Genomic DNA, 27,492 nt, shown 5'->3' on the forward strand with positions numbered 1-27,492 from the left:
CTATGCTGATTTAAGAATACTGTAAAACTTAATCATTTAACTTGGGTGTCTGCAAAAGCTCTTTTGAGAAAACTGGTTCTGACTATTCTATTTACCATTAAGCACAGGATCTGTGCTAGTGAATACCAGAATTTGAGGACAAACCCCAAAAGCCCCTTCCCTTTTGGGGGGGGGGGGGGGGGGGGGAGCAAAACCAAAAAAAGCCCAGCATTCCCTAACCCAACAGTAAGGTCATTGTACACTAGGCCTGTGATGAATTCATTATATGATAATATAATCTTTTCTCCACCAAGACATTCCAAATCATGAGCAATACAAAAGCTTTTATCTCCCAACAGTAGCATACTAGGTCAATTTGTCTCGGATTAAGAGTGAGGGAAGGTTAGGAGAGGTTTTGCTATCATGCTTTAAAATAAGGTTATAATCTACAAGAACGTCCAAGCAATTTAAAAGCAAAAAGTTGAAATACAGTTTCATCAGGTAAAACTTCCATTTCTAGATCACCTATACTGGAAAAATATTTTTCTCCTCTATTATTTGGAAGGCTCAAATAGCTAGACAGGATAGACTGATCTTCCCCATGCGCCATGTGGTCTCAGCATGTAGGAAAAGCTATTTTTGAGCTCTGTGGTACAAATCAAAAGGTAAAAGTTCGAGTTCTTCCTCAACTTTCTGCATGGCAATCCTTTTAATACGCTGTCAACCACAAATTTCAAGAGGAACTTGTTTATAAAACCTACTTCATTCCAGAGCAAGATTTCCATCAGTATAACCACCCGTACTGCAGACTCCTGTAAATCATCCAAGCCTCCAAGACAAGAGCACCACTACAAATACGTTCTAAGAAAAGACTAATTAGTTATCTCATTTCTTCACCCTCCAGGCCCAGCGAACCACATCTCGTTTGCCTCCGTTCTCCCATACCGCTTCCTAATCGCTAACTTCATATACACATACACGGTTTCATCCTGGCTGCCATTCACAAAAAGCTCCCTGGGAAACGATCTAAGGCCCCACTCCCCAAACCACACAGATACAAAATTAAATTTAAGCAGGTGGGAAACTCCCGCGCAGTGCTGGTACCGGGTCCGGTGTCTGACAGCAAGCACGTCATCCCCGGTGCCGGGAGCTTGGTCCCGGCATCACCACCGCTCCGGGACCAGCTGCTCAAAGCCAGTTCCTCGGGGGGCAACCACCTCAGGCCTCAGGCAGCGCGGCCGACTTCACAGCATCCCGGAGCCACACGCGGGGCTGGAGGTGACCTGCCGCCGCGAACCGCGCACCGGCACCACGGCCCGCCGCAAGGCGCGGCGCCCGCCCCAGCGGCACGGACACGCCGCAGGGCCGCCCGCCCGCCCCGCGGGGCCCAAGGGCAGCTGCGGGCGGCGGCCGCGGCAGGAAGGGGAGCGGCCGGGCCGGGCCCGGCGCTGCCCGGGGCGCGCCACGGCCTCGCCGCGAGGGCCAGCAAGCGCCGCAAGCCCTCCGGCTGCACAGGAGGCCCGCGGGCGGGGACGCAGGGCGGGGAGCCGCTGGCAGCGGTACGACGGCCGAGGACAACACCCTCGGCCCCGGCACGGCGGGCCGCCCGCGCTCCGCAACGCCGCATCCCCGCCGGCAGGGAGAAAGCCGCCGCCGCGCCGGGGCCCCAGGCGCCCCGCGGCAGCCCCCGGGCTGAGCGGGCGACACCCGGCCTGCTGGCAGCCGCCGCCGCCGCTCGCCTCGCTCGTGGCCGGCGGGAGTTTCTCCTCCGTACCGTCCCGCTGCCCGGCCCCCACGCGGGAACGGACCCCCGGGGCCGCCCCGACAGCGGGCGCTGCGGCGGCAACTTCGAGGCCCTCCGGGCCGGCTGCGCTGTCGGGCGGGGGCGGGACGCCCGGAGCTGCTCCCCCTCCCCCTCCCCCGGGGCCCCGTCCCCGCTCACCTGGCGGCGGGCCTCTGGCGCCCGGGGCGGCGCGGGGTGCGCCGTGGCCGGCGGGGCTGCCCCGGCCCTGGCTGCGCGCTCCCGGCTCCGGCAGGCTCGGCCCGTGGACGGGCGGCGGCGGCGGACAGAGGGCGGGGGGCGGCGGTAAGCGGCCGGGACCGCCGCTCATGGCGAGTCCGGGGAAGCCGGAGCAGGAGCGAGCGCGGGTCCGTAGGGGTGCCGGCAGGAGGCAGGCGGCCGAGGGGGAGGCGGAGGCGGCGGCGGCAGGCTCGGCGGCGGGGGAGGAGGCAGCGGAGGAGGCGGGGGGCGGCGGAGGGGAGGAGGAGAAGGCAGGCAGGAAGGGGGCGGCGGAAGAAGCCACCCATCTGCCGTTCCGGCCCGCCTCGCCGGCCTGGCGAAGGGGCTGGGGCCGCTCGCCGCCGCCGTCCTCGCCGCGCGGAGCGGCGCCGCGGTCCTGCCAGCAGCCGGGGGCGAGGAAGCAGGCGTCGGACTGCGCCCCGCGGTGCGCCGAGCGGGCGGCCACCGGCATCGCTACCCGCTGCGGCCGGCCGGCGACGCCCGCCTTGCCGAGGGCAGCCTCGCCGCGCGCCCGGAGGGGCGCTTAGCGCCAGCGGGGCCACGTGGGCGGCATGGGCGACGGGGGTCGCCTCCAACGGGGGCTCGGCCCTCGGCCGGGCAGCGAGGCCGGTGCCGAGCCGTGCCGGCCGATGCGGGGAAGAGACCGCCGCCGCCGCCGCCGCCCAGCTCGTTGCCGAGAAGGAAGGATTCTCCCCGCCTGCTTCCTTCCCTCCTCCCTCCGCCCCGGCCCGGCCCTGGCTGCCCGGCGGGCGGGAGCGCTCGGCCCGCCGCCTCCCCGCGCCCGCTCACGACGGCGCTGCCGCAAGGCACGACGGCCGGCGGAGAGCACGCGGGCCCGGCCCCAGCCACCCCGCTCCGCAGCGGTGCCCCCGCCGCCCCCCGCGGGCGGGCGGGAGAGGGGCGGTTGGTCCGCGCCGCCGTCGGCCGGGCCCCCCGGGGCCCAGCGGGGCTCGGCCCGCCCCGAGCAGACCCTGCGCGCAGAGCCCGGAATCATCCTCGGCCCGCCTCGCGCTCCGCCGCTGCCGGCCGCCGGGCACAGGGCCGCCGCGGTGGGCCCGCCCGCCAGCCCTCCGCACCGCGCTGCACCGCTCTGCAACCCCCTCCCCGCACCCGGCGAAGCTGCACGGGGCGACGGCCCGGGGGAGGGGGCAAAGGCCGCGATCGATTCGATCGATCGGGCGGCCGGGCGACTGCAGGGGCTGCGCTGGACCCCCCGCGGCGCCCGGACGCTGCGTGGCGGCGGCCCAGGAGGGGGCGGGGCGGGCCTTTACCGGCTGCTGCGGGCAGCGCGGACAGCCCCACCCCGCCGTCCGCTGCGGGGGGCGCGGCCGGGGCGGTCGCCTCCCGGTTTCTTCGACCAGTCAGAGATGTCGGTAAAGTCCTTGATGTGTCGGGAGCGCGGCGGGCGGTGGCCTCGTCGCCGGGGGGCGTGGCTCGGGACAGCCCGTGCGCGGGTGCGGGCGGCGGCGCAGCGAGAGGGTCCGGGGCGGTCGCGGTCGGGTGCGGGCGGCTCCGCGCTGAGGGGAGCGGCCGCGGCTGCCGAGCCCCGCCAGCGGGGTTTGCCTTTCAGAAAGGGTGAAATAGCGGGAGAAGCGATACGCGACCGAAAGCGCCACTTGGCAAGTTGTGCTGCCCGGGGGCGCGCTGGCTGCTGTCCCGGTGAGATCTGCGTGCGCCGGCGGGGGGGCGGTTGGTGTTGCGTGTCGGGGCAGTGCCAGCTCCTGCGGCGCCGTGAGCGGGAGAGGTGTCGGAAAGCCGTGCCCTGGCCGGCGTTACCCCGCTGCGCCAGCCTCTTCCCTCACGCCGTCAGTTGAGCTTTTCACCCGTGTGGGAAGAGGTGACCGTGACTCCCCCAAGGGGACAGCACCTCTGGGACCTGTATCCTACAGCTGACATGGTTTGTGTCCCAGCAGTTGCCTAAGGCCATGCAACGCCTTCCCCTATTTGTTCAGGAATCGGCCTCAGCAGCTCCTGTTCTTCTGATCCTGTGGAGCACACAAGGGTCTGAAGTACTTTTCCATCACATGTGCTGCGCCCTTTTTCCGAGGTGCCTGCACCTCTTTCACAGTGCTGCTATGGGGCAAGTACATGCAGCCTGCATGAAGCTCCTGGCAGCACACAGATGACAGGAGATGAACAGAACCACTGTTGCTTTATGATGATTCATTTTTCACTCACTCGTTTGGGGGGATGGTGCTTTAAAACTGCTCCCATGCTGAAGATAATACATATAACTGCACTGTGGCACAGACTTCGTTTTTTGTGAGCCCTACAAAACCTTGTGGGTTTCAATACTGGAGGATTTTATACTACAGGAAAAGGCGGGTAAAATTGTGTTAGTCCTTCAGCTAAAACAATCTTTCTAACTCTTTTTGCACGCAGACGGTCTTCCAGAAATAAGAAGAGATATTTCTGCAGCATGAAACTACTTCAACTATTAACCTAATGTCACTTCAGATTACAGGATATCTGGAATTTCAGAAAAGTTGTTTTGTGCAGTATGGGTCAGTAGTCTTGCAGGCGCATAACCTGACAGTTCTGGTGCATTGCACTTCATTTACTTCTGGAGCTGAGGAGTTCCATTTTCCTGTTGGTTCTAAACTTAAATTAAGCCTTTTCAAGATCATTACAAGATGCAGGTGTTTTTTCCAAGTGTCTTTTAACTCAAGTGGGACAAGAAGAGGTAATACCTTTAGCCTAGTACCTTATTAGAGCAATTACCACATTTGGAAAACAGACAAGCCTTCTTCAGCTCTGCTTAAGGTCTTCAGGTACTTAAACCCAAGGTTTTCCCTTGGGTTTAAAACAACTGGTACCTTAACTCACTTTTCTAAACAGAAATACACTGATGGATGTCCAGAGTTAAGCTCCTTGGTAGTTCACATCAAACAGATTCAGGGGAAAGTTACAAGTGTGTTTGTGGTTGCGGTTTTTTCCTGGCTTGTGTCTTTTATTTTGTTTTAAAGTTTACGAACTTGAAATACTGCAATGGTCAGAAAGCCACTGCACTCAGTATTATAGACTTCTTTTCACTTCAGGTGAATTCATACCTCACTGGTTTGGGTCAGAGCAATCACTTCAGGAACATCTGACACCGATGCAAACTCTTTTGCAGACTGGAAGTGGTTGTTTCTTCCAACCTCTTAACTAATTTTCCTAAAAAGTAACACAAAATTTGAGTCTGCATTTCCATATCTCAAAATGGTCTGCCGGAATCAGCCATATGGTCTAGTGTGGAACACTGTAATAATAGGTATACTGTTTCATCAAAAATTGAGTAAGTTAAACCTCTGCTCTGCCTAGGGCACCTCTTAAAAGCTAGTAAGAGCTGAAGTGGTGTTAAAGGCTTGGTGTGAGCCAGACTTTGCAATGGGAAGATTTTTACCCAAAATCCTTTATGTCTGTTTTGTCCCTTTCAGTGCTGCTGAATGCCTGATTATGAGACGAACATATAGAAAAGAGATCTACTGCAAGTAAGAGTGACAAGATGGTAATTAGTTGAAAAAACTTAATTCAGCAGGGAGTTGTGTCAGATTTTGTAAAAGGACATCTCTCTCAACAGAAAGCTGGTATACATATTTTAAAAGCGCTTTCTTCACTCCACAGGTAAATAAGTGTCCTCAACTGCAAATTTCTTGTAGAGGAAATGCATATCCAGCTACCTGCAGATGTCAATTTGTCTTTAAAGTAGTTGAGAAAGACACGTGGAATTGACAGGACTTAAAACTCTCATTGTTGAGTGCAACAGTACAGGAGGCGTACAAGATATTTCCATTGGCGCCACCTTGATGACTGCTGCATTTTCTACATCTGCTGTTGTCTGCTGCTTACTGCAGGGGTAGGCTAAGTTGCCGTTTGTGGGCTGGAGGCCAGTCCTGCCATATTCCAAGTTTCTCCTATAGGAGTTACTGCCTTAACATCTGTCTAAGGACTAGATCCACAGGGCCTAGAGTGGGTCTGTTGTTGAAGCCGCCACTGCGACATTGCTCACCTCAATGAAGAATGAGAAATACAAAAGACGAAAGATAGGACACATCTCTCTGGAAACAAACATTAGCATTTCTAATATGTGAAAATACATTGAGGTTCTCTATTCCTGCAGTAAAATAACATTTTCCTGAGGCTGCACACAGAAATCTCAGAGCTTTGAGATGGGCCCTCTGATTTCCTTCTTCATACTCCATCTCAGCATTTACTTGCTTTGAAGTTGCACTGTTGGTAGGCTCCCAGCTCTCAAATAGTCACTTCTGTACTCTGCTGTAGCTTCCATTTGAGTTGCAAACATCTCACACTGGGCAAAGCTCAGCGAGCAGAGGGAAATCATGAAGCTGAGCACACTTCATAGCTGAAGAGTATGCACAATCACTTGCTTATTTTACACAAACAGGAGCACAGAATGTATGTGAAATGAGAAGGGCTTTGCCTGTGTGTGACAAGAACTGGCTGTATTGTTGACAGTTCTTACATACTTCTTACCTCCTATCTTATCAGTACCGATCTGTCACCCTTCATGTACTATACCAGTATCTGAACATGGAGAGAGCAGAAACACTTCAGTATTCACAGTGACTTTGATGGTGCTAGTGAAATGGGAGTAGGGAAATACCCTAAGTGGTAGACCTCAGAGATAAAGGAATGTCAAATGCTATGGGTTCTCTTGGTTTGCTTTGCATTGTGACAGCCTAGAGAAAACTCAAGTCAACTGCAAGAGCTCATTGTCTTAGGTGCTGTACAAACATGTCGATAGCCCTGAAAAATCTTGCAATCTAAATATGCAGAAGAAGGAGGAAGGGAAGCAAAGGCATGGAAAAATGCAGTGTTTTGCCTGCACAGATGTGACAGCTTGGTAACAGAACTCATATCCCATGTCTCAAGTTTGATGCCACCTGAACACACACCATATGCTTCTAGTTAAATTTCACCTGAGGATGGAGAATGAGCTTGGAACACTGCCATCCCTGACAGTGCCTAGGATCAACAGAAGCATATAACTAATGAGCTAGTAACGGTTCATCAGTAACCATGAAGTGATAGAGCGGATTTCCACTCATAAGGGCAAAATGGCTAAGGGGGCTGGAACTATTCTCTGGTGTGCATTCAAAGTCAAGAGCCTTATGAGAAAATTTTGCAGCACTTCCCATTCATCACTGTCTCTGCTTCAGATAAAAGGGTCTTAGATGGGTGAACCATCCTTCCTGTCAGACTTCACCTTTCTGAAGGAACTATACTGATAAGAAGAAGAAACACAGTGACCAGTGTGACCTAAGCTAAGGGCTGGAGTGCGTTCACTGCCTTGGCATGATACTGACACACACACCTTGGTGCAGCAGAATGCACACCCTGCTGCCACTCTCTGTTGACCTGCAGGGGCCAAAACAGGAGTCAGTGGCCTGCTGGGCAGCTTAAATCGGTGCAAAGACCATGCTGAAGTCAAGGTTCAAAGTTCTTTGGATTAGGGGCCTCAAAGCACAATAAGAGTGGTTTCTACCTGAACAGGCAAGTGGAGAGGCTGCCTCACACAAGCCGTCTTGACCAGCAGGCTCATGCACAAGTACTGTGGGAGCACAGGGTTTGGCAACAGTGCCAAGAGAGTTGGGAGGCTGAGAAAGCAACCAAACTAGAGCTGTCCATACTTTCATGAGAATCTTTCCCCAACCATGGCTTGCCCCTCAAATAAATACAGCAAAGCAACACACAGTCTGAATCCCACATGCTATCTCAGTGGCACGTGCCTCTTGCTTTTCTCCCCACTGTCTCAAAGTTGGCAGCTCTACATGGACCATGCCCTGCCTTTCTAGCCACCAGAGTTGTCTTGGAAGTGAATGTTCCAGACTTCCTCTAAAAGGATGAAGCACAATGAGATACAGTTGCTATATGTTTGATACATTCTCTTCTACTTCTTATATCCTAAATATTGAGCAGGCCTAGAGCAACCTTAGCTTGAGTTTGAAGATTAAAATATATTCCATCTCGTGCTAGCGTATAAGGGATGTCATCCTTTGTAACAGGCTTATGAGTGTGTGTTAAAGTGGGCTGAGGAGTTCTTGGGAAATATTGCTACTTAGTTGTATTTGCAGACAAATGTTCTGAAGTTGACATGAATGCAATACACGGATGTTTAATAGGTTTGTGGGGTTTTCCTCTTTCTTCATATTGACCTTAAACAGTTTGGTTTTTTGAAATAAGAAAGGTGTAGATACAGCCCACAAAATGAGCCAGACTGCCACTGTGGTATCCAGGCCACACATCTGCTAAACAGACTTGACAAATTTGTCAAGAGCAGACAAGAAAAACTACATACAACCTCAGCTACTAATAGGAAAAACAAGGGAAATCTTTTTTTGAACATTTCTTCCAGAAAGAAAGCTCGTAAGTCTTTCCGAATCACAACGTGGTTAGAAGACAAACATAACTCATTTGTAGGCATGACTTTTTTTGCTGCAGATCGCAGGACAGTATGTTGTTATGGCCCACTCTCATTCTTCTTTCATCTAATCCCATTTTGTTTGGACTAATTCTGTCTGCTGCTCTTCAGAAAAAAGACTTTTGGATCACACTGCTTTGCTGCTTGGATTGAAAGATAGGTGGGGCAAATATGGAAAATGAAATATATAGAAAGAACACTGAGAGCTGTGGAAGGAGAGTGTCCATTCCTTTAAGGGTATCTTGTCAAGAAGCCGTAAATCAGAAGGTACAGAGATGTAAACCTGAGTGACAAATGATAAGAGAAGTGGTGATGAGAATGAACATGGTCAGTCACACTAACTGGGAACAAGTGTGAAGTGTGGGAATGTCCATATTTTCAGTTAGATTATCTGATTAAGGACTTTGAAAAATTGTCATGGTAAGGAAATAGAGGAGGAAAAACACAGAGTCTAATAAAATCTGAGCAGTTAGCATTACTGAAGCCAACAAGCAGAAACAAACCGGGTCAGTCACATCAGCTGACGGGCCATCAAGAAACCTCAGGCAAACCTGGGACTTTGCAATGGATAAGGATGCACACCTGAAGGTCCAGGGTGCTGGAGCGGGTCAGTGGGACTACGCCAGCCAAGGAGGCAATGTGTGGGGGAAGAGGGAGCAGGGAGGAACAAAGAGGTGGGGTAGACAGGCAAGGGTACAAGACGGGCCAGTTGCCTGTAAACTGGCTGGTCAGTGCACTTGCCTGGCTGAACCCTGTGCCTGATGGCCACGGTCTCTCCTGTCTGTCCTTAACTACCTCTGCGTAACCTCGTGCCCTGTCCCGTGCATGTGAGTGCTGCAAGGACTCCGTGCGAGCTGCGGGGAGCTGCGGGGGGACCGGCGTGAGGGGAGTGGGTGCCAGCTGCTGGGATCAGACCAGGCTGTGGGCAACCCTGGCCTGTGGTGTTGGCTACTGGAGTGACTGGGGGGTCTCAGTGCCAGCGACTGGAGCAAGGGGAGTCTTTTAACCTCCAGCCACTGGGATGGGTACAGTTTGTATCCTGAAAACCAGCTGCTGGGGGGACTGGTGTGAGTGAGGGGCTCAGCACTGGCAGCTGGAGTGGGACCACAGGTCACAGGCTGTGTGCCTGGTGCCAGCTGCTGGAGGGATGAGTGTATCTTCCCAAAGGTACATGTCTGCTGTGCATGGGAGGAGTGCGGCAATCTTGATGCTGCACCAGCTGGCAAGCAGAGGGACCTTAGGTCTGGGCTGGGCTATCAGTCGGGCAGAGTCCATTTATTTTGGGGGTCATGCATGTGTGTGAGGTACCTGTTGGACAAGTGTGTGAGTGCTGTGTGCCTGCAGTGTGCATCAAGCTGGACCAGCTGGGACCTGTGGGGCTGGTAAGAAAATGTCACTGAGAGGCTGCTGAGCCTGGTGAACTCAACAGGTTATCATCTCCGTTATCAGCTCCTACTATTCCATATAGGGTCTAATGATACTGTGGCGAAGCAACTCAGAATGATCAAAGGAGTGGGGGGACTATATATCCTCACAGGAATGTTAGTGGACCTGGAGCACAGGTGGTGGTCTACTCTATCCTCCCAGTTAGAGGAAGGGAGGGGTTCAGGAAGGAGGAGGAGACAGGCTGAAAGGTGAATACATGGCTGCTGCCATTCTCAAGGTTTTAGCTTCTATGATCATGGATCTACCTTTGGGGAAGCCAGGTCTGTTACAAGCTGATGGGATTCACCCAACCAAGTGGGGCAAGAGGGTCTTCGCCAACAAGCTGACCAGACTTACGAACTTTTAAACTAGGTTTAGCAGGGAAGGGGATGGAGTTTTGAGCAACAGAAAAGAGCCAGGGGCTGCTGATATATCAGGAACCAACAGGGAAACACCTGTGAAATGCCTCAAAAGAATTAAGTTGTGTTCATCTGAAAAGTTGAAACAGTTGACAGCCCAGGTGAAGTGCCTCTGTACCAATGCACGCAGCACGGGTAACAAACAGGAAGAGCTGGAAGCCACTGTGCAGCTAGAATGCTGTGGTCTGATCTCTATCACTGAAACGTGGAGGGATGAGCCACATGACTGGAGCACTGCAATCAGTGGCTGTTCTTTCTGTTCTGTACAGAAAGATCAGGCAAGGAAGGAGAAGCAGGGGTTTGCCATGGGTGTAAAAAATGGATTGATTGCACAGAACTGTCATTGTAAAAGAGCGATCAACAGGTTGAGAGTTTATTGCTAAAAAGTGGGAGCCAAACCAACAAAAGGAAGCCTCATGGTTGGTGTTTACAACAGGCTACCAGATCAAGGGGAGGATGTTAACTAAGTGTTCCTACTTCAGCTACAGGAAGGATCACACTTGCAGGCTCTGATTCCGCTGGAGGACTGCAACCACCCTGACATCTGCTGGAAAAGCAGCACAGCAAGCTGTAAACTGTCCAGGAGACTCTTGGATTGCATTGAGGATACTATCTTTATCCAGGTGATAGAGGTGAACAGAATTCCAGGTGATAGAGGTGAACAGAATTCGTAAGAATTACAGAATTAATGTTGGAATTAAGCTGCAGAGCATGCGATTTCCCTTCCCTCTCTTCATTACCACACTGGAGAATGTACCTGTATTTGCTACATTTTCATCTTTACCTGAGAAAGCAAAAATGCTATTCATTGTTAAAGAGGGATATAGATTACACCTATTAAAGTCTGAACTGACAGCATCAGGTTCCTGTAGTTTGCAGCACATGCATGATTATTATGGTTTTAGCACCAGCTGCAAATCCAGAGGAAGACTTCAGCTGTATTTTTGTAGCTATCATGTCTCCTGCTTTGGGACTGAGGCTATTGTCTTATGGTTAAAGTTGTCCTGGGGACAGATGAGTCCACATGTGCTGTGTCTTCCCCTTCCCCCTGGTAGGTCTTTTGGTTCCCACTGTCTATAGACAGCACACAGGACAGTGCAAACAGTGGTTAGACCTAGCTAAATGCTAAAAGCCTAGCTTTGTCTTTGCTACATTAGTTGCAGACACAACTATGCAGTGGCTGGTAGAAAGGGAAGGAAGGAAGGGGGAGGTTGAAGGGAAATTGGTAGTTTACTCGAGGTCTGCACCTCTCTTATGTGGCAAGACACAAGACCCCGGCCTTGTTCACTTTGCCTTGTGTTCCACATGAGCAGCAGCAGGTAAGTGGGGCTGTGCTGTCCTGCCTGCTTGCTCCCTCCCACCGTTGAAACAGGCAACCCCTTCCATCACCACAATTTGGGGTGGCAGGGGTATGTTCCTATTCTTTCTTCAGGTCCAGTTGGAGAAATGGGGAGTCATTATCAAGTCTCATTCCCCCAATAATTCTCCTGTGTTGCCAGTAAAGAAACCTAAGGACAAGTGGCAACTAACAGTATATTAGGGGGACTTGAACAGTGCCACTGAACTGCTCGCTGAAGCTGTTCCCAGTAGAAGTGATAATAGTTAATATTCTTAATGAGCAGTCCTCCATGCTGAACCAACACCAGCAGGATGTTTTGAACACCTTGGTGTGGTATCTAGGAGATCAAGTGAGAATTCCAACACCTGCCACTCAGAAAACACTGGGTCACTTTGCAACATTGTCGAGTGAAAGGAATAAGGGAAACTGGATAATGTAGGAGTGAAATTTGATCATTACTGAGGTTTGGATATGATCCAGGACCTAAGTCTTCTTTCTCGCTCCCTAGGAACTGTTAAATGAGTAAGTGAAAGCTGTCATTCAACCTGTGTACTATGGAAAGTATCCATCTAGAAAGTATATTAAGTATTCCCTGGGAACTTTTGTTAAATATCCTCTGTGGTGAGGTGTTGCTACTGGAGACAATGCTGACAACGTCTGAAAAGATAGGCAGCTTCATGTTTCAGACCATGCTAACCTTGCATTGGGAAAATCTGGCATTCTATCACATAAGCAAGCAAACCCACAGAAGCTGGTAACTTTTGCCACGACATGGACAGTGAGGTCCAACATATCCAAAATCTCATATCAATGCTGATAAAATTCTGGCCTGCAACTTGGTCTGTACTGTTAGGACCAATATGGGACACAGTATGCTCTCAAGTTGAAGAACTGGAAACCTTAATAACCAGATATGAAAAAGCTATTACATACACAAAACAAGTGGTTATTGCTATCAAGCATATACTGGCAGAATCACAACAGAAATGGAACGAACTGCTGGATGTCATTGGTGTGACATTTTTATGGGATATGCACCATCTGCAACTGGGATATCACATCTTATGTTACATCTTATGATTGTTGTATTATTGTGTTCTGTTTATTATTAGATTTTTTTTATTGAGCTTGTTTATCTGTTCATCTCTTATCTCACCATGTTGAAAACATGTACTGTCAACTGTTATCTAACTACAAACTGTGAAGACTGACTGCAGTGAAAGTGCTGGAAACTTTCTCCCTGTCCCCATGCCAGTGAGGCAAGAGGCGTAACAGTACCTCCACTCACTGAGGTGAAGGTGTGGAGTAAGACTGTTCACTCAGCTCTGCTCAGATTTTGACTAACACACAGCTCATGCTAAGGCCCGATGTGTACTGGGAGCAGCACCATTAGGTGAAAGTGAGGGCAATACATAGGCAGGGCATGATGGCCAGAAAGGGCTGAGGGTCATTGTGCAGCCCCTCTCACCTGCAGCTTGCTGTCTTCTGCAGCCATAATCCTTGCATATTGGTTGTCTGGCAGTTTCTTCAGAATCTGCTAAATGATGGAAGTGGCACAGACCAAACTTCCAAGCTGAAAAGTACAAATATGTCAGTTTACCCAAAAAGATTTTGAAGCAGATCCAACAGCATCTGGACTGCTGAAGTTTTTGTGCTTCCTGGTGAGATACTGGGGACATCCGCACTATGATGGGGGAGGAAGGATGAACACTCTCACCATTAGCTAGGTAACTGTTTTGCTCATAGGTGCACGAATTACAAATTACAAGTTGCGTTTATGAATTAGATAACTTGTGTGTTAGAAACCTCATTACTTAAGTGATGAATTAATGAATTTATGTTAGACTAGTCTGTCACAGGGGATTGAGCCCTTGTTTGTCATGTTTGCTTGTTTTCTTTCGTAACGAGCTCATAAAATAAAGTTTTATTTGCAGAGTACATTGTCATGTAAATTTGAGAGATCCAAACGGATTGTGACACTGGACACCTTGGTCTTCAGGCATTAGTGAGACATTTACTTAAAACAATGACTAACCTGGTACTGGCCACAAATCTCTAATAAGACCATGTTAGGGTCATTCCTGAGAAGGTGGCAGTCTGCTCCCCAGTGCCCACCAACATCCTCTGATTTTGCTGATCTAGGGCTTGTATGAGCACCGGATGTGTTCAGATATAGCCACTACCTAATCTGTAGTTCTCTGTCTTGTTCTACAAGCTACACTACTCCAGCTGTCCTACCTGTCTTTCTCATTCTGGCACTGATCTGTTCAGAGGTGGTTTTCCCTTTGTGGAAGAATTTATCACCAGAACAGTGTTCAGCATAATTCATTGTAAGCAGCCATCTGGAATAAGCAAGATAGAGGTAAATACGATTTATGTCACGTTTATATCAGGCATTCCTCAGCATGCCAGAAGTCCCCAGTGTCTGCCAGGGGAATATGTGTCTGTTGCCACCATGCTAACCTTGGAAAGACTGTATGTTCTGTTTGGAAAGTGCTCTGGGCAGCACTTGCCAGGCTGAAATGGACAACAGGCATCTACATAAAGTGGCTTTGTGACTGGGATAAGGGTTCCTGCAAGCACAGAACTTCCCACAAAACCTCCAACAAAAGAGACTTCTAGCAAGCTCTACTTAGATCTGCCTAAGTGGAAGAAATGGACAGGACTGCTTTACCCTTTCAGCCAGAGCAGCAGGACTGCAGATGGGCAGAGTAACTTCCTGCTGGTGTGACCTAATTGTAAGTCTCTCTTCCCTCCATGCCCCAGAAAGCTGTAAGCCATAGAAGCATCATGTAGTCGCAGTGCCTGCGAAGTAGAGTCCTGTGCAGTTTCTTGTCCTCAGTGTGAGTATGTATGCATCACTGAGATCACTGAACACACCGCGGTTGTGTCCAACAGTGCTAAGTATTGGATAGATACATAGAAGGATGAGATTCCTGGTCAGTGGATCTAATAATAAAAACGGTGCTTTAGCATCTTTTTAGAGAAGGCCTTGTCCAAAAAAAAATTGGAAATTTGCATGTGAGAGCGACAGGAACTAAGTTTTCACTGGCCTTGGCCCTGTGATTTCAGGCCACCACTCATGAAGTCTGGTCCACCAAGTTTTCCCCCCGCTAGGGGACTCCACTCTGCAGGAGGATGTAGAGTGCAATCAGGAGTAGCCCACGTTCTTTGTGAAGCCTGCAGGAGTACATCAGCTGGAGACCCATTAGTCTAGAGTCCTTTTTTGGACACTGCTCAGCACCAACTGTAGCAAGGGTGAGAATCATCCCACCAGGTCTGATGCTTATCTCTAAAAGACAGAGACTCTGTCCCAGAGCACAAAGTTCAGTATCTCTTCCCTAACTTTTAGTAGCATTGTTCATTATATTAACTAACACAGCAGCCAGATACAAAGAACCTGGTTTTATAGGAGAAGGGAATGAGGGGAAGTAGGAAGACACTCTTTTAAAAAATTGTGGTAGTTTGTTATTTTTTAATAACATCCATACCTCATTACAGTAACATTTATGTGAGTATAAAGGTCACCTCTTCAATTAGGTAGAATATATTCAGAACATGAGGACTCATCTCCAGTTTGCCATAGTTATCAATATTAGTGGAAATATTAATCTAATTTTATGGAGATCTCATACTGTTATAGTGTTTAATAAGTAAGATGAAAATAACTCAGATTTGTGAAGATCCATTCCCCTGAAAGGCAATGACATTTAGGAGTACAGTACCACTCCGTAGGAGTACTGAGCTAATGTTACTATAGCGTATGTTTGATTTGAATCATTTGGCCTTTACTCTGTTAAGTAGTTTAATGAGGATGAGAAGTAGCTCTTAAGTTAAACAGGATTATCTTCACTTTATTAGTATGTTTCATAAGGACTTATGAAGGTTTTTGTATGCAAGGTTTCCAGATACTGAAAGATGCCTGGTGAGGACTGATGTCACCCTGCATTGGTGGTGGGGAGCTGTCATGCTTGATTATCAGCAGCGCACAGACTACGCATGTTTGTGCCTGCTGTGGATAGCTCTCTACCAGGAGCTGGACCTCTGTGCCTTCTCACAGTGGAGCTACATTGATTCTAGTGGTATGCAATCAGAGCCTAAGACCACATGTTAATTTCATTCAGGCAGATGGTAGATGAACCTGGAGCTGAAAGGCTCTGTACCTCCTATGAGCCCCATGAGCTGTCCAGACTCCAGTTTGAGCTGAAGGCTACTATTTTATGCATATAAGGCCCGTGTATTTCCCCTGCATACAGTGTCCTCTCCATCCCAACCGTGCTGTGAACCAGCAGGGAGGCTCCAAGCCAAAGCAATAATGTGAATTATACCTCTGACCTCAGGGGATGCCAATGTCTGTACTGTGAAACAGCTGACTTTCCTTACAAGCATTATTGCTCGATGGTGACTGTCAGACCCAGGGACCTTGTGCTGATTTTGGCTGGGATAGAGTTAATTTTCGTCATGGTAGCTCATATGGGGCTATGTTTTGGATTTGTGCTGAAAACAGTGTAGGTAATGCAGGAATATTTTAGTTATTGCTGAGCAGTGCTTATAGAGTTAAAACCTTTTTTGCTTCTCTTGTGGCCCTGCCAGCAAGCAGGCTGGGAGTGCACAAGGAGCTGGGAGGGGACACAGCCAGGACAGGTGACCCCACCTGACCAAAGGGATATTCTACACCATATGACATATCGCTCAACAGTAAAAATCTGGGGAAAGAAGGAGGAGGGGGGGATGTTTGGAGTTACGGTGTTTGTCTTCCCAAGTAACCATTACGCATTGTGGAGCCCTGCTTTGCTGGGGATGGCTGAACACCTGCCTGCCCATGGGGAGTGGTGAGTGAATTCCTTGTTTTTGCTTTAGCTTGCAAAACTTGCTGGATTTTGCTTTACCTATTAAACTGTCTTTATCTCAACCCACGAGTTTTCTCACTTTTACTCTTCTGATCCTCTCCCCCATCCGACTGCAGTGAGAGTGAGCAAGCAGCTGTGCTGCTTAGTTGCCTACTGAGCTTACACCATGACAGACTCCAGTTGGAAAACGTAGTCAGCTCATGGACATGCTTTCTTTTTGTATCATTGGTGAGGCAGAGTTGAGGGAACATTCCTCCACTGACACTGACAGAACAAGCTGTGCTCCAACGACCCTGCTGCCTTCCTGGGAGCTGGAATGTAGAGCTGGGAAAAGTGCTATCTCAGCAATAGCAATTGTAGCACCATTTGAGCCCTATGTGGCTCTATGCACTCTCTTTGCAGTTTTGATAGGGAAGAAAAGCTTGCAGCACCTGATGCGCTGAAACCTGTAGCACTTTGACACTTCTCTGCTTTAGAACCTGAACTTCAGAAGAGTAACATAAACTTCAGGATTATTGCTTTAATAGTGTGAATCCAAGCAGCTGAGTAGGAAGTAGGACTGATTTTCTGATTTTCTGTTATGTTAGCAAATTAGATTAAAGTTACAGAGAACCCATGCTCTTTCCCTCATTTTTTGCAGTTAGAAGATGGTAATTTGACAGGATAGGCCTGGGTCTGACTCAGCTGGGTAGCTCCCATATATTTTTCTTCCCCTCAAACCTCCCACAGCTAAAGCAGATGACCTCAACAGACCACTGTCAAGTGTATTCTTCCATGTCAAGGCCAATTGATAAATCTCTAAAAAAATGATACAAACGCCATGGAAGCATGGGCCATTAATCAGCAGTGCAATCAGTGATGCTGTAATGGCACTCTTGCAGTTCTGAGACCTGTTCACACATTTTCAGCAAATTCCAAGTGCTTAGTTAGCAGCCTCTGTCTGGGCTGTACCATCCACCGTATGGACAGCATTATCAACTGCTGGGTTTCTGCACTGTACCAGACCAGGTTGTGGTCAAAGTCCTTCATGGCTGTTCTGCAGGTTTGAGCATAGAGCAACCATGCGTTTGGAAGGTTCCCCAGATTAGACAGGAACACATCAGTAGCTGCAGGCTTTAAAATGTCTATTGAATGATTTTGAGTTGTAATGCACAGACATGATCATCCTGGATGGCTTTGGTTTTTAATGAACAACCATGGAGAAAATGTACACTCAGCTTATTTTGTCCTCAGAGGTACTGCTCTTGTGTTCTTCTAGGACTTCTGTGGGTGCATTACACAGTACCATATGCTTCTGAAGAATTTTTCCTACTGAATTGTGGATTTGTTCTGCTGATCGTTTGCAGAGAGATCTGGACCTCAATAGTGAAGTGGCTTAGTTGAGGTGTATGTCCTCAGTGCAAAATATGAGAGGGTCAGCAGCTTGCACTGAAGCCTCATTCCAGCTGAAAACCTAAACACCAGGTTCAACTGCTCATCTTGTTTAGGATCACCCTTTGTCTTCAAAGGCAGCAGCTGTGTACATGAAAAGGAGTGGAACAGAGATCCAGCTGCGACTATGAACCTGAATTTAGTAAACAGCAAAGATTCAACTGAAAGGGACAAAGCAGTCAAGCAGCAGGGAACAAACCAGGAATGGAGCATTTTTATTTTAATTTGCCTCCCTGTGCTTCAGGTTTGCAGTAGCTACATTTAGAGTCTGGGAACAGAAGCCCAGCATCCCAGGCAAACACATGAGGAGTGATGACAACAGCAGGAAAGAAAGGCAGCCTGCTTGGGTAGCATGGCCAGGACAGACTTTCCCAACACAGCACCACACACCCTCAGAGCTCAGCCCCTTCCAGGGAGCTTGTGCAAATGCAAAGGTTGGCCCCAGCACTGAATTCCAGGGTCTCTCTGCTCCTCGACGCTTTAGCAAAGGTATTGGAATAAGGCTTTGCTGAAACAAAACTAGTTTTCTGAAAAGCCTCCTTTTTTTGTCTGAAACACTGACTTAAGTGTGTAAATTTATTTGTGTTTATTTCCCAGGTGCCTTGTTTGGAGCTTGGAAACATGGGGAAAAGCTTTTTTGTTTTGTTCGGTTTTGTTTTGATGGAACACAGGAGCCAGCTGTGCAAAATGGAGTAGGGTTGAAGTATTTACAGCAACGCAACTGGACAGATCTTTTTAAATTTTTTATTTATTTCTTTTTGTAATGTCTTATGCCCGCTTATAGCAAGTCACAAATACCCTGGCTTGGCAGGTAGCAGAATACTCAGTCAACTCCTGGGCTGAATGTGTTGCTGTGTATGCTTCACCCAGGGTGCCTGCCACACTACCTTCTACTGTAAATGGACTTCAGACCAATGTTTTAAAGGGTAATAGTTTGCCTTGTAATGCAGTAATAATACAGAAATGGTCCTTGAGTGCATTTACCTTTAAGTGAAGCACAAAATGCACAGTAATTCATGGAGTTTCATTTGACAGACAATGAATAACTCTTTTGCACACCAAGTTTAATAGATATTTTTCTCACCATGCGTACTCTGAAAGCATGATAGGATTAGAATCTTCATCTGATTCTCAGCTTTCCATCCTTCTCTCTCCTGTCCTCACCATTCATTCATCTTCTTTACTTGGAGCTGTCTCAGTCTGTATTATGATGAGTGCAATGTAAAGTTTTTGACTTTCAGGCCAGCACTTCATCTGGGGTAAATTACTAGAGCTCCATGGAATTATGGAATTCAGCAGCGCTATGTGCATTTATGGTGCCGACATCATCAGTAATTTTCTTTTCCTCCTTGTGTTCCAGCGTTTATTGATACCTCCCTTTGTCTCCTCCTAGTCTCAGATGTTCTCTTCAACTTGCTATGGTCTTACTCCACAGGACCACAGACATCTGTGCTCTTGCTGTTTCTGTCTCTGGAGATGACCCTGTGTATTATCACATTCTCCATGGCTCTGCTTTGTGTCCTGGCTTTGTTTTTTCATAGTCTGGCTTTATTTTTGGTCATTCTACCATGACAGCCCTCACTGGTATTACTAAGGACTTGCATATAGCTAAACCTAAAGATCTCACTTCTGTCCTCTTTTCTGTTCTCTTCAATTCTACCTGTCCAGTCTTTTATCCCCACTTGGATGACTAATTTAAATGAAATGTCATCAAGAGAGGGAAGGTCACAATCAGAGATCTTCTCCATTTAAATGACAGCAAAGCTCCCTTAACTGTGCCATGGAGCCAGAGATCCGGCCATGTCTCTCTTCCTTCCCTTGGTGTGGTATTCTCAACATCCCAGGCACACAAGGAGCTTTGAATTATTTTTAAGGAGGAAATGTTGTTAATTCTTCTGTTCTGATATTAGATTGTCCCATGTCATCTGAACGGCTCTGAATCCCTGACCTTGTATCTCCCACCTAGACAGTGCTGCTCTTCAAAAACTCCCTTCATGTGCTTTGAGCTTACAGCAAAGCAGAGTCTTGTTTCTCCACAGCTATGAGACCCTCACTTTCTCATTTCTTCAGATCATTGTGAAGGTTATTACATTGCAATTGTAATACACAGCAGTAGCCAGAGACCTCTGTCAGGATGAACATTTTGCTGTGCTGGTGATGTACAATTGACAAGTTCCCCTAGCCCATAAGTTTATTTGGCTGCCAACATAAAATCTAATTATGTTGTTTTTCATGTCCTTTTTTCCCTCTTTTGGGACCTCCTCTACTTCCCATATCTCAGTTTTCTATTAAGATGAGATCTTCTTGCGTTTTCTGAATACTGCATATCTAATCCTCAAGGTCTCTGGATTTCTCCTGTCACACCAGCAAGTATTTCTGCAGTCTTCAGTCCTTGGAAGTGCCCTCTCAGAAGCTGTGTTTTTTTTCCTTTCTAGTCTATTACAGTATTTGTGCCAGTGATCTGGGGTTGCTTCATACTTTGGAGTCAACAATTATTTGGATTGTTTCAATACACTTGTTTTTATTGCCCCCTTCACAACTCCATAGTTTTGGATGGAGTTACATCTGCGCTTTTGCAAAGGCTGACTATCATCATATTACATGGAATGAAGGACTTATCTGCAAAGGGGCAGCAAAAACTGGTCTCAGGTGAACTTAATAGAGCATTGCATTCAGTATTTTCCTCCTAGGAAAGAAATCTCTGCCAGGACCAAATGCCAGGACCAGCAAAATCCTTCCCAGATGGTGTCAAGTAGATGTTGCTCTATTTCATTTCTATTTGGAAATGGGTGATGCTGAAGTAAACCCTGGCTCTGAAGGGCACTGTGCTTATGAAGACCTCTGAACTGTCCCGGTCAGCAGCCACATGGGGAAAGCATTGGGAATGTATTCAGTGTAGCCCCTTACAGCTGATTTGCAACATCTTACTGAGAGCTGGGTGCAGCTGCCAACCACGGTGGTATGGCTATGGCTATGCTTGCCTACCTTTTTTCCCCCATTTCCATTTGCTCCTGTTCTCTAAGTTTCCTTCATGTTTGTATTCTCAGTGTAATGGAAGCAGCATTACAGACTACAGATTCTAGATAAAGACAAAGAAGGTGAGACTTTTCAAGGATAGGAGAGGAACAGGGTGGAAAATAACACAGTAAGGAAAAGCTGATTAATGGTAGTTATGATATCATTAGACTTGGATTCTTTGCTCCTTAGCTGCAGAAAGCATGGTGTGAAATGAAGAAGGAAGTTCAAGCTTTTACATCAAAAGTGATTTACAGTATGAATGTGCAGCCAGTATGCAAGGCATGGAGAGAAGGGTGTTGGAGGAAACGAACACTGCCTGATATGCTTCCAAAAACAGCAGTTTGGGGGCAACTCTGTAATGCCTAACCTGAGACAATTTCCAATATCAGATTTTCAAGGAGTGCAGCTCAGGATTTTTTTAAAGTTGGACACTGTTAGGGTCTTTATGGGCTGATAGGTACCCCATCTTTCTTTCAAAAAACAACTTGGGATCACCAGCAATAGGAAAAGCAGCAGGGGCCATTCCTGAATCAAATGATGAGACAAAGGTTGCTGGGACAGCACACATCAATCAAGATATACTGTATGAAACTTCTGAAAGATGCAATTCCCTCCACAAAGCTGTGTTTTGTTGTAGTGAAAGTAAAGTAAGGACTTGTAAAATACTAGTCTTAATTACTGGCAATGGTCCTTATAGCCAATGAAGTTAACTCTGACTGTAAAGAGTTTGTAAATTAAGGAGCCAAATAATGCAGCACTGATCCCTGGTCTTCGTGATCTGAACAGCACAAATAAAAAATTGTCTTTTCTAAGGTCTGTGCACCCAGACTGATCCATATGAAAAACAACATCTTTATTCATGCAAAACAGCCAGTGGCTCTGTTCCTGTCAATGGCTCTATCACCATCAACTTTACAGCAAAGACAATTTTGCCTGCTGGGTGGGGTCATGATAGGTATTATGGTATATATGGGAAGCATCCAGGACACTCTGATGTGTGTTTCAGCAGCCAGTGAAAAGCAGCACCTCAGACTAGCTAGCTGCCCGCATGCATACAGTGTGCTGAAGAAATTATGTCGTGGTTTAACCCTGGCAGCAACCAAGCACCGCACAGCTGCTCACTCACTCTCCCCTTACCCAGAGGGTTGATAAAGCCTTGGGCTCTGTATTGCTGCTCTTACCCTTCGTATATGGGAAGTGTAAGGGGAGGCCTTCCTTTCTCAGAGGTCTTCTGCATGTCTCAGGCTAGATGATGGAGAAGATGCAGCACAGCCCAAGCATGCGGTTAAAACAGGCACAGAACAAAACCTTGTCTCCCAGCTGTGTGCTAGTAACAGTCTGTCCCAGCCGGGGGACCTGCAGTGTTCAGACAGCTGCAGTACAGCCCCACATCTGCTCAGGCTAGGAAGGACACTGTGGGGTGTCCATGCTGTGAAGCTGTTGCATAGGCAGTAACAGCACAGCAGTGACACAGTGGCTTAGCAGCTCCAGTAGGTCAGGAGCCTTCTGTCATCAGGGTGGGGGCTATTTGACCCTTCAAAGGAACTACGCCACTGGCACATAAAGCTATCACAGACTGCATTGTCCGCACAGGGTGGCAACGAGTGGCTTTCATGTCTCTCAGGGTCATTGGTGAGACCCCTGAATATGGTTACAGCATACTCAGTTTGCAGAGCGTTTCCATGCAGCAACAGAACCCTCTTTTGCTCACATGTACCCAGGTGACTCGTATGCCTCTACATGGGATGATACCCCATGTGATTGAGTCTAAACTACAAGACTGAGGTTATGAGACACAACTTTACTCATATGCAGGAGTATGTGTGAGATGATCAAAAGAAGATTCAGATGGGCAAGGAGACAAATTATTTCTAGACTCATTAACTACTTTTCCAGTGTTCTGCCCCATCTTAATTTCTGCTAGCACAGAAAAAAAGGGCAACCTCTGCTCATCCTGCCAACAGGGAGATAAATATTTCTTATGGAGAGCTCTTTTGTTCTTTCTGACTGTGAAGAGGAGAGACTGGCAGACTCATAAGAGACAGCAATGATTGCGATCCCACTGCACAGCTTAGGTTAGGTCTTCTAAGGAAAACACAGACTGAAAATTTAAGCTCTCCTCCTACTAGATGCCAGATTGAGTATAGGAGAGGATTTGTAGTCTGCTGTAAAGCCTGCATTTGTGTCCAAATTTACCTCCTTTCCTGAAGCTAGGCTTCCCACTCACCAGCATACCACCTGCACTTTCCCTGGAACTCAGTTTGCCCTCATGTTCTGTGCAGCACGGTCTCTTGTGTTCTTGCCCTTCTCTTATATCCTGCTACGTTACAGCAGATGTTACCAGCCAGCTGAATGCAGGCAACCACTTTTTGCAGGTTTAACCTCTGGGTATGATCAGCTGTCCTGTGCATCCAAGATGCTCAGAAGCTTCAGGGATGCCTTGCTGGATGTCTTGGCACTCACAGAGCACCTGACATAGCTGTAAGTTCCCAAAGCTCATCTGAAAGGTCTCCTTGCTGGAAACACTGCAGAGACATTCCATGTGGATCTACACTCCCTGTGGGCAAGGTAGTACTATCCACATTGGTGTACTCAGCTCACAGACATACATCTGAAATGTGCGTATATGTCACACATGGCAAAGTAAATAGCTATTGTTACTAGCCTGTGTTGAAGCATGGCTACCAGTGTACTTTGGGCAAACTTCTTGCCATATGTCTTTCCCAGATATTGCATCATAGTGTATCAGAAATGTATGTAGAACCAACTCAAGACCTATAAGGACTCCTCTTAAAGCTAGGTTTATATTTACTTACTCACTGACAGGGGTTCACAGTGCAGTTAAAAGAAGTATTCAGCATGGAGTCTTTCACTGTGGTCATTTTTCAATTTTATATCACAAGGTGCCTTTAAATACTCTGTGTTCCCCAAAGGACAGAAAGGTACAGGAAAGGAGGGAGAAAAAACAGCCATTTGACTAGGAATAGAGGGATTGTCAATCATAGTAACTAAAGTTGAGTTCCACGGGGAGAAAAGGGCTGGCTAGACTAATACACTTGGAGCTATAGCATCAGCAGAACATTAGCACTTTTTTGTCTAGGTAACAGAATTTATTGTTTGCTTTATTTTATCTTTCACAGGCTTTGTATACACATTCTCAACAGCTGCACACTGAAGTAATTTCTCCTATCCTAGGCTGAAGTTTCCTGGAGAAAATAAATCAGAAATTAAAAAAGTGTTTTTAAATGACAGAAACTATCATTGGTGACTGTGTGGTTCTAAGGCATAGAGAGAATTTACAAGATGTCTATAAAATAAGGACATTCAGAATTGACAAGCTTTGATTCTCAGTACCTCTGGAGGCTGCATTTCACTTAGGCATATTAGCAAGTAGTAAAGAAATTAACCATTCATCCACTAAAATCAGAAAGCACACCTACAGAGGCACTGATTACACTGTGACATTTATCTCCTTGCTTGACAGATCTACAGTATCTCACTCATACACATGCATTTTTTTGCTTTCACTTGCTGCATCAGTTTGGTGAAGATAAGTCATTGAGAAAGGGTTCTGCCAAATGGAGTGAGAACATCCTGCTGCGGTAATGGAGAACCTGCACTGAGCTTCCTTCTTTTCTACAGTTAGACCCTGATACCCGTATTTGCATTCACATGCAAATGTCCGTTTGTACAGAGAAGGAAGCCTAGGATGAGCGGCAAAGACTGCCATTGCTCATTTTACCTACTAGTCTTCCAAGGCTTTTTTATTTATAAATGAAAAAATGCCCATTAGCAAGAGCAGGTCAAATTCAGGTATTATGACTAATATATACGCATCTGCTGTGGAGTTGAGTGAGGGCCGAGGCAGAGTCAGAGGCATTTGTACTTGGAAAGCATTTCAAAATGAAATTTGAAATCTTGGTGTGATAAAGGAGTTCAGATGACCTCACCACCTTCTGGAACTGATAGGGACATTCTCTAAGAAAATTAATTCCAGTGGGTTGATTTATGTTCCTGCTGGTGCTTGGTGGATGGGTATAATGGTGTGTAAACAAGAATGTGCACAAAGTTTAGGTCAAGCTGACCCACCCTCTCAAGTCCTTAAATGACCCACTCTCCCAAGTACCCACCCTCTCAAGCCATCAAAACTGATGAATGAAAGGACTTCTGACCAGGGGAGTCAACCTTGGGAAAGAGAGAACTGGTCATGATAGCACTGCTATCTAAATTATGCAGAAAGAAGCCCCCAAGTGAGAAGGTTCTGGCCACAAGAGGAGACAATCTGATAAGGTGTTGCAATCTACAGAAAATTAGTTGAAAGCAGAACAAAGATAATAGTGGTAGTGGGAGATTGCAACCTGCTCCCTCCGCCCTGCTGAGAGAGGGCAAACCTCTGCTTGGGCAGCCTGAATAGCTGGGAAAAACCTCCAGAAAACTTCCAGCCATGCTACCTGAGGCTGTGCGCTAGTTTGCATTAGAAGAGAGAAACTTGTACCCAACTCTGTGTGTAAATGAAAATTAGTATTTCCTGTACTAATAATGTGCAAGTACTCTGCTGTATATAATGTGTGGCCTCAAGTAACTTGGTGAGCATGTTAGGAGTAAAGATCCCCCATGCACGCAGCTCTGCAACAAACCAGTGTCGGCTTTCTAGGACTGTCATTTGGTTTGGAGAGTTTTCCTGGTTACGATTTTTGGTAACACATCTAGTGCGAGACTAAGAAAAAACCTCTTTGTGGATGCAAAAGGAAAGAGGGTGCAGAGAAACCCTAGACAATTCCAGAGTATGCTTGACAAGGAATACAAAGGAATAAGCTAAAAGAGGACTGGGGTAAAGTAATGACCAACATCTGAGCAATCAAGCTGATTCTTGATTCTTGTTGTATTCAGGCAAGCAGAATTTTATAGTACTTATAAATAAACAGGTATGCTGGTTTTGTTGTACTTCTTGGGGCGAATTAAACATGTTTTGTTTAATTACAAAGAGATTTAATAAAAAAACAGAGTCCTGTTGTCATGAGTGGTTCTGCAAGGGGTCTGCAAAGATGCAGCATGAGCTGAATCCTAATATACCCTTGCACCTTCACCCATCGTGTGAATGTTGGCATGGGGTGCCTCAGCCCCGCATTGGGTTAATCCCGCAGCCCCATCTCTGTTTACCAAAAGTGCCCCTGATCACTCCAATGACACAATCCTACAAGCAGGATGCTTCTTATAGCTTGATTAAAGGAAGCGGGGCAGGAATCTGAGGAGAATCCCTCACTGGCTGTCATGCTTCAGATATAATTTGTATTGTAATTTCTCTTTAACTGAGGTTGCATTTCCCTCCTGGCCAGTACAGCCCTGCCATATCTCTCTCAGAATAGTAGATTTTCTGGATGGATTTGGTCAAACCAATGCCTCTTTGCCTGAGGCAGTTGGAATTACTATCTACATGTTGACTAAGTTATTGGTCTGCTTTTCCACTGAGCACTTTGAAAGCCACTCGGCTGGGCAGATGAATGAGACATATTGGAAGACTCAAACTCATCATTCAGTAACTAAAACAAAATGTAATTTGTGACTTTATTATCACTTCTTATAAGCAGCATAGTTTGATAGTGGCTGGTGTGAAAAGAGAAAAAACAATTCCCACCCCTCAGAATTTTGTTAGAAGTCCTGATTTGCACCAGGCTAGAGGGAGCGACAGTGCAGGGCAAGGTATTGTTGTAACTTTATGACTAGAGGTCTGCATGAGGCAGAACTGGGGAGGGTATATGCTTGTGTAAGGGGTTTTGTGACTGAAAAAGTAATATATCCAGACAGTGAGGAGCAAATATTCACAAGCATCGGTTCTCATTTGTGGATCAATAAGCATATACATCTTCAGGGACTCTGAAGGCAGATTGCATAAGATAACAAAAGAGATTGTGGAGTGTCTGCAATGGGCAGAAGACTTTCCGTAAAGATGAAATCAAAGAGGAGTTGACAATTGGATGTGGAGATTGGAGAGAGGAGAACTCAGTTGGTGTTTTACATTTGTCATGCCAGGAGAGACATCAGACTCACTCACTGAAAGGACTAAGGCCCTGAAAACAAGGAAGATGTTGTGAGTACCTTGGATACTTAGTTCAACAAAAGAGGTTCTGGATGGTTGTAAGATAAGTAATGGGTGTAAAATAAGGGAGGACTGAGATAATTTCATGGCAGAGAACTCAATCTTCAGAACGGATAGACCAGACCACAGAGATAAGAAAGTTACAAGAGAATGGCAACAGTAGCCTCGAAGGATCCCAGAACTGAGTTTGCAGAAGTAAAGGTCAATTGGTGGGCGCCGTGAAGAAGACTACAGGCCTTCACCTGAAGACCCTGACAACCACCCAAAGACCACCAGGGAAGATGACTGTGCATGCAGACCATACATATACATATATTGATGAGTTCCAGGAAATCTCATGCATATGTAAATGAGTTGTTGGAAATCTTATGAATATGTGTAACTTCATGGTATATAGTCTCTAAAAGTTTGCCAGATTGTTGGAGCACCTATGGTAGAGCTATTCTCAGTGCTGCCACAGCGCTGCAATAAAGAATGTCTTGCTTAGTAA

General features: G+C 47.3%; 2 protein-coding genes across 7 annotated transcripts in view; one reads left to right on the top strand and one right to left on the bottom strand.

Moving 5' to 3' along the window:
* RNF38 (ring finger protein 38) overlaps positions 1–2,450 on the bottom strand; it is a 112,146-nt gene extending 109,696 nt beyond the window's left edge. The window contains exon 1 of the mRNA XM_055699668.1: positions 1,922–2,450. Within this exon, the coding sequence (XP_055555643.1) occupies positions 1,922–2,450 (529 nt within the window). The remainder of the gene's footprint in view (positions 1–1,921) is intronic.
* On the top strand, positions 1,936–27,492 carry LOC114018016 (caskin-1-like). 6 transcript variants are annotated; one of them, XR_008730348.1, is made up of 4 exons: positions 1,936–2,065; positions 10,750–10,890; positions 16,370–16,438; positions 23,281–27,492. XR_008730348.1 is itself a non-coding variant. In XM_055699671.1 (3 exons), the coding sequence occupies exons 1-3, from the start codon at positions 2,551–2,553 to the stop codon at positions 12,130–12,132; spliced, it is 981 nt and encodes a 326-aa protein (XP_055555646.1). In that variant the 3' UTR covers positions 12,133–13,541. The 6 variants fall into 6 exon arrangements, 2 of the variants coding, with proteins under 2 accessions (XP_055555646.1, XP_055555645.1); XR_008730346.1 differs by lacking the exon at positions 1,936–2,065 and adding an exon at positions 2,551–3,372 and having other exon boundaries at positions 20,228–27,492; XR_008730345.1 differs by lacking the exon at positions 1,936–2,065 and adding an exon at positions 2,551–3,372.

The sequence above is a fragment of the Falco cherrug genome, chromosome Z, assembly GCF_023634085.1.
Source record: "Falco cherrug isolate bFalChe1 chromosome Z, bFalChe1.pri, whole genome shotgun sequence".
Taxonomy (NCBI): Eukaryota; Metazoa; Chordata; class Aves; order Falconiformes; family Falconidae; genus Falco; species Falco cherrug.

Excerpts from the sequence above, each read along its gene's own strand:
- LOC114018016 (XM_055699670.1), top strand. The coding sequence starts at position 2,551 with ATGGGCGACGGGGGTCGCCTCCAACGGGGGCTCGGCCCTCGGCCGGGC. Across the intron at positions 3,373-10,749 it reads TCGACCAGTCAGAGATGTCG|CTACAGGAAGGATCACACTT; the intron begins GTAAAGTCCTTG and ends TTCCTACTTCAG.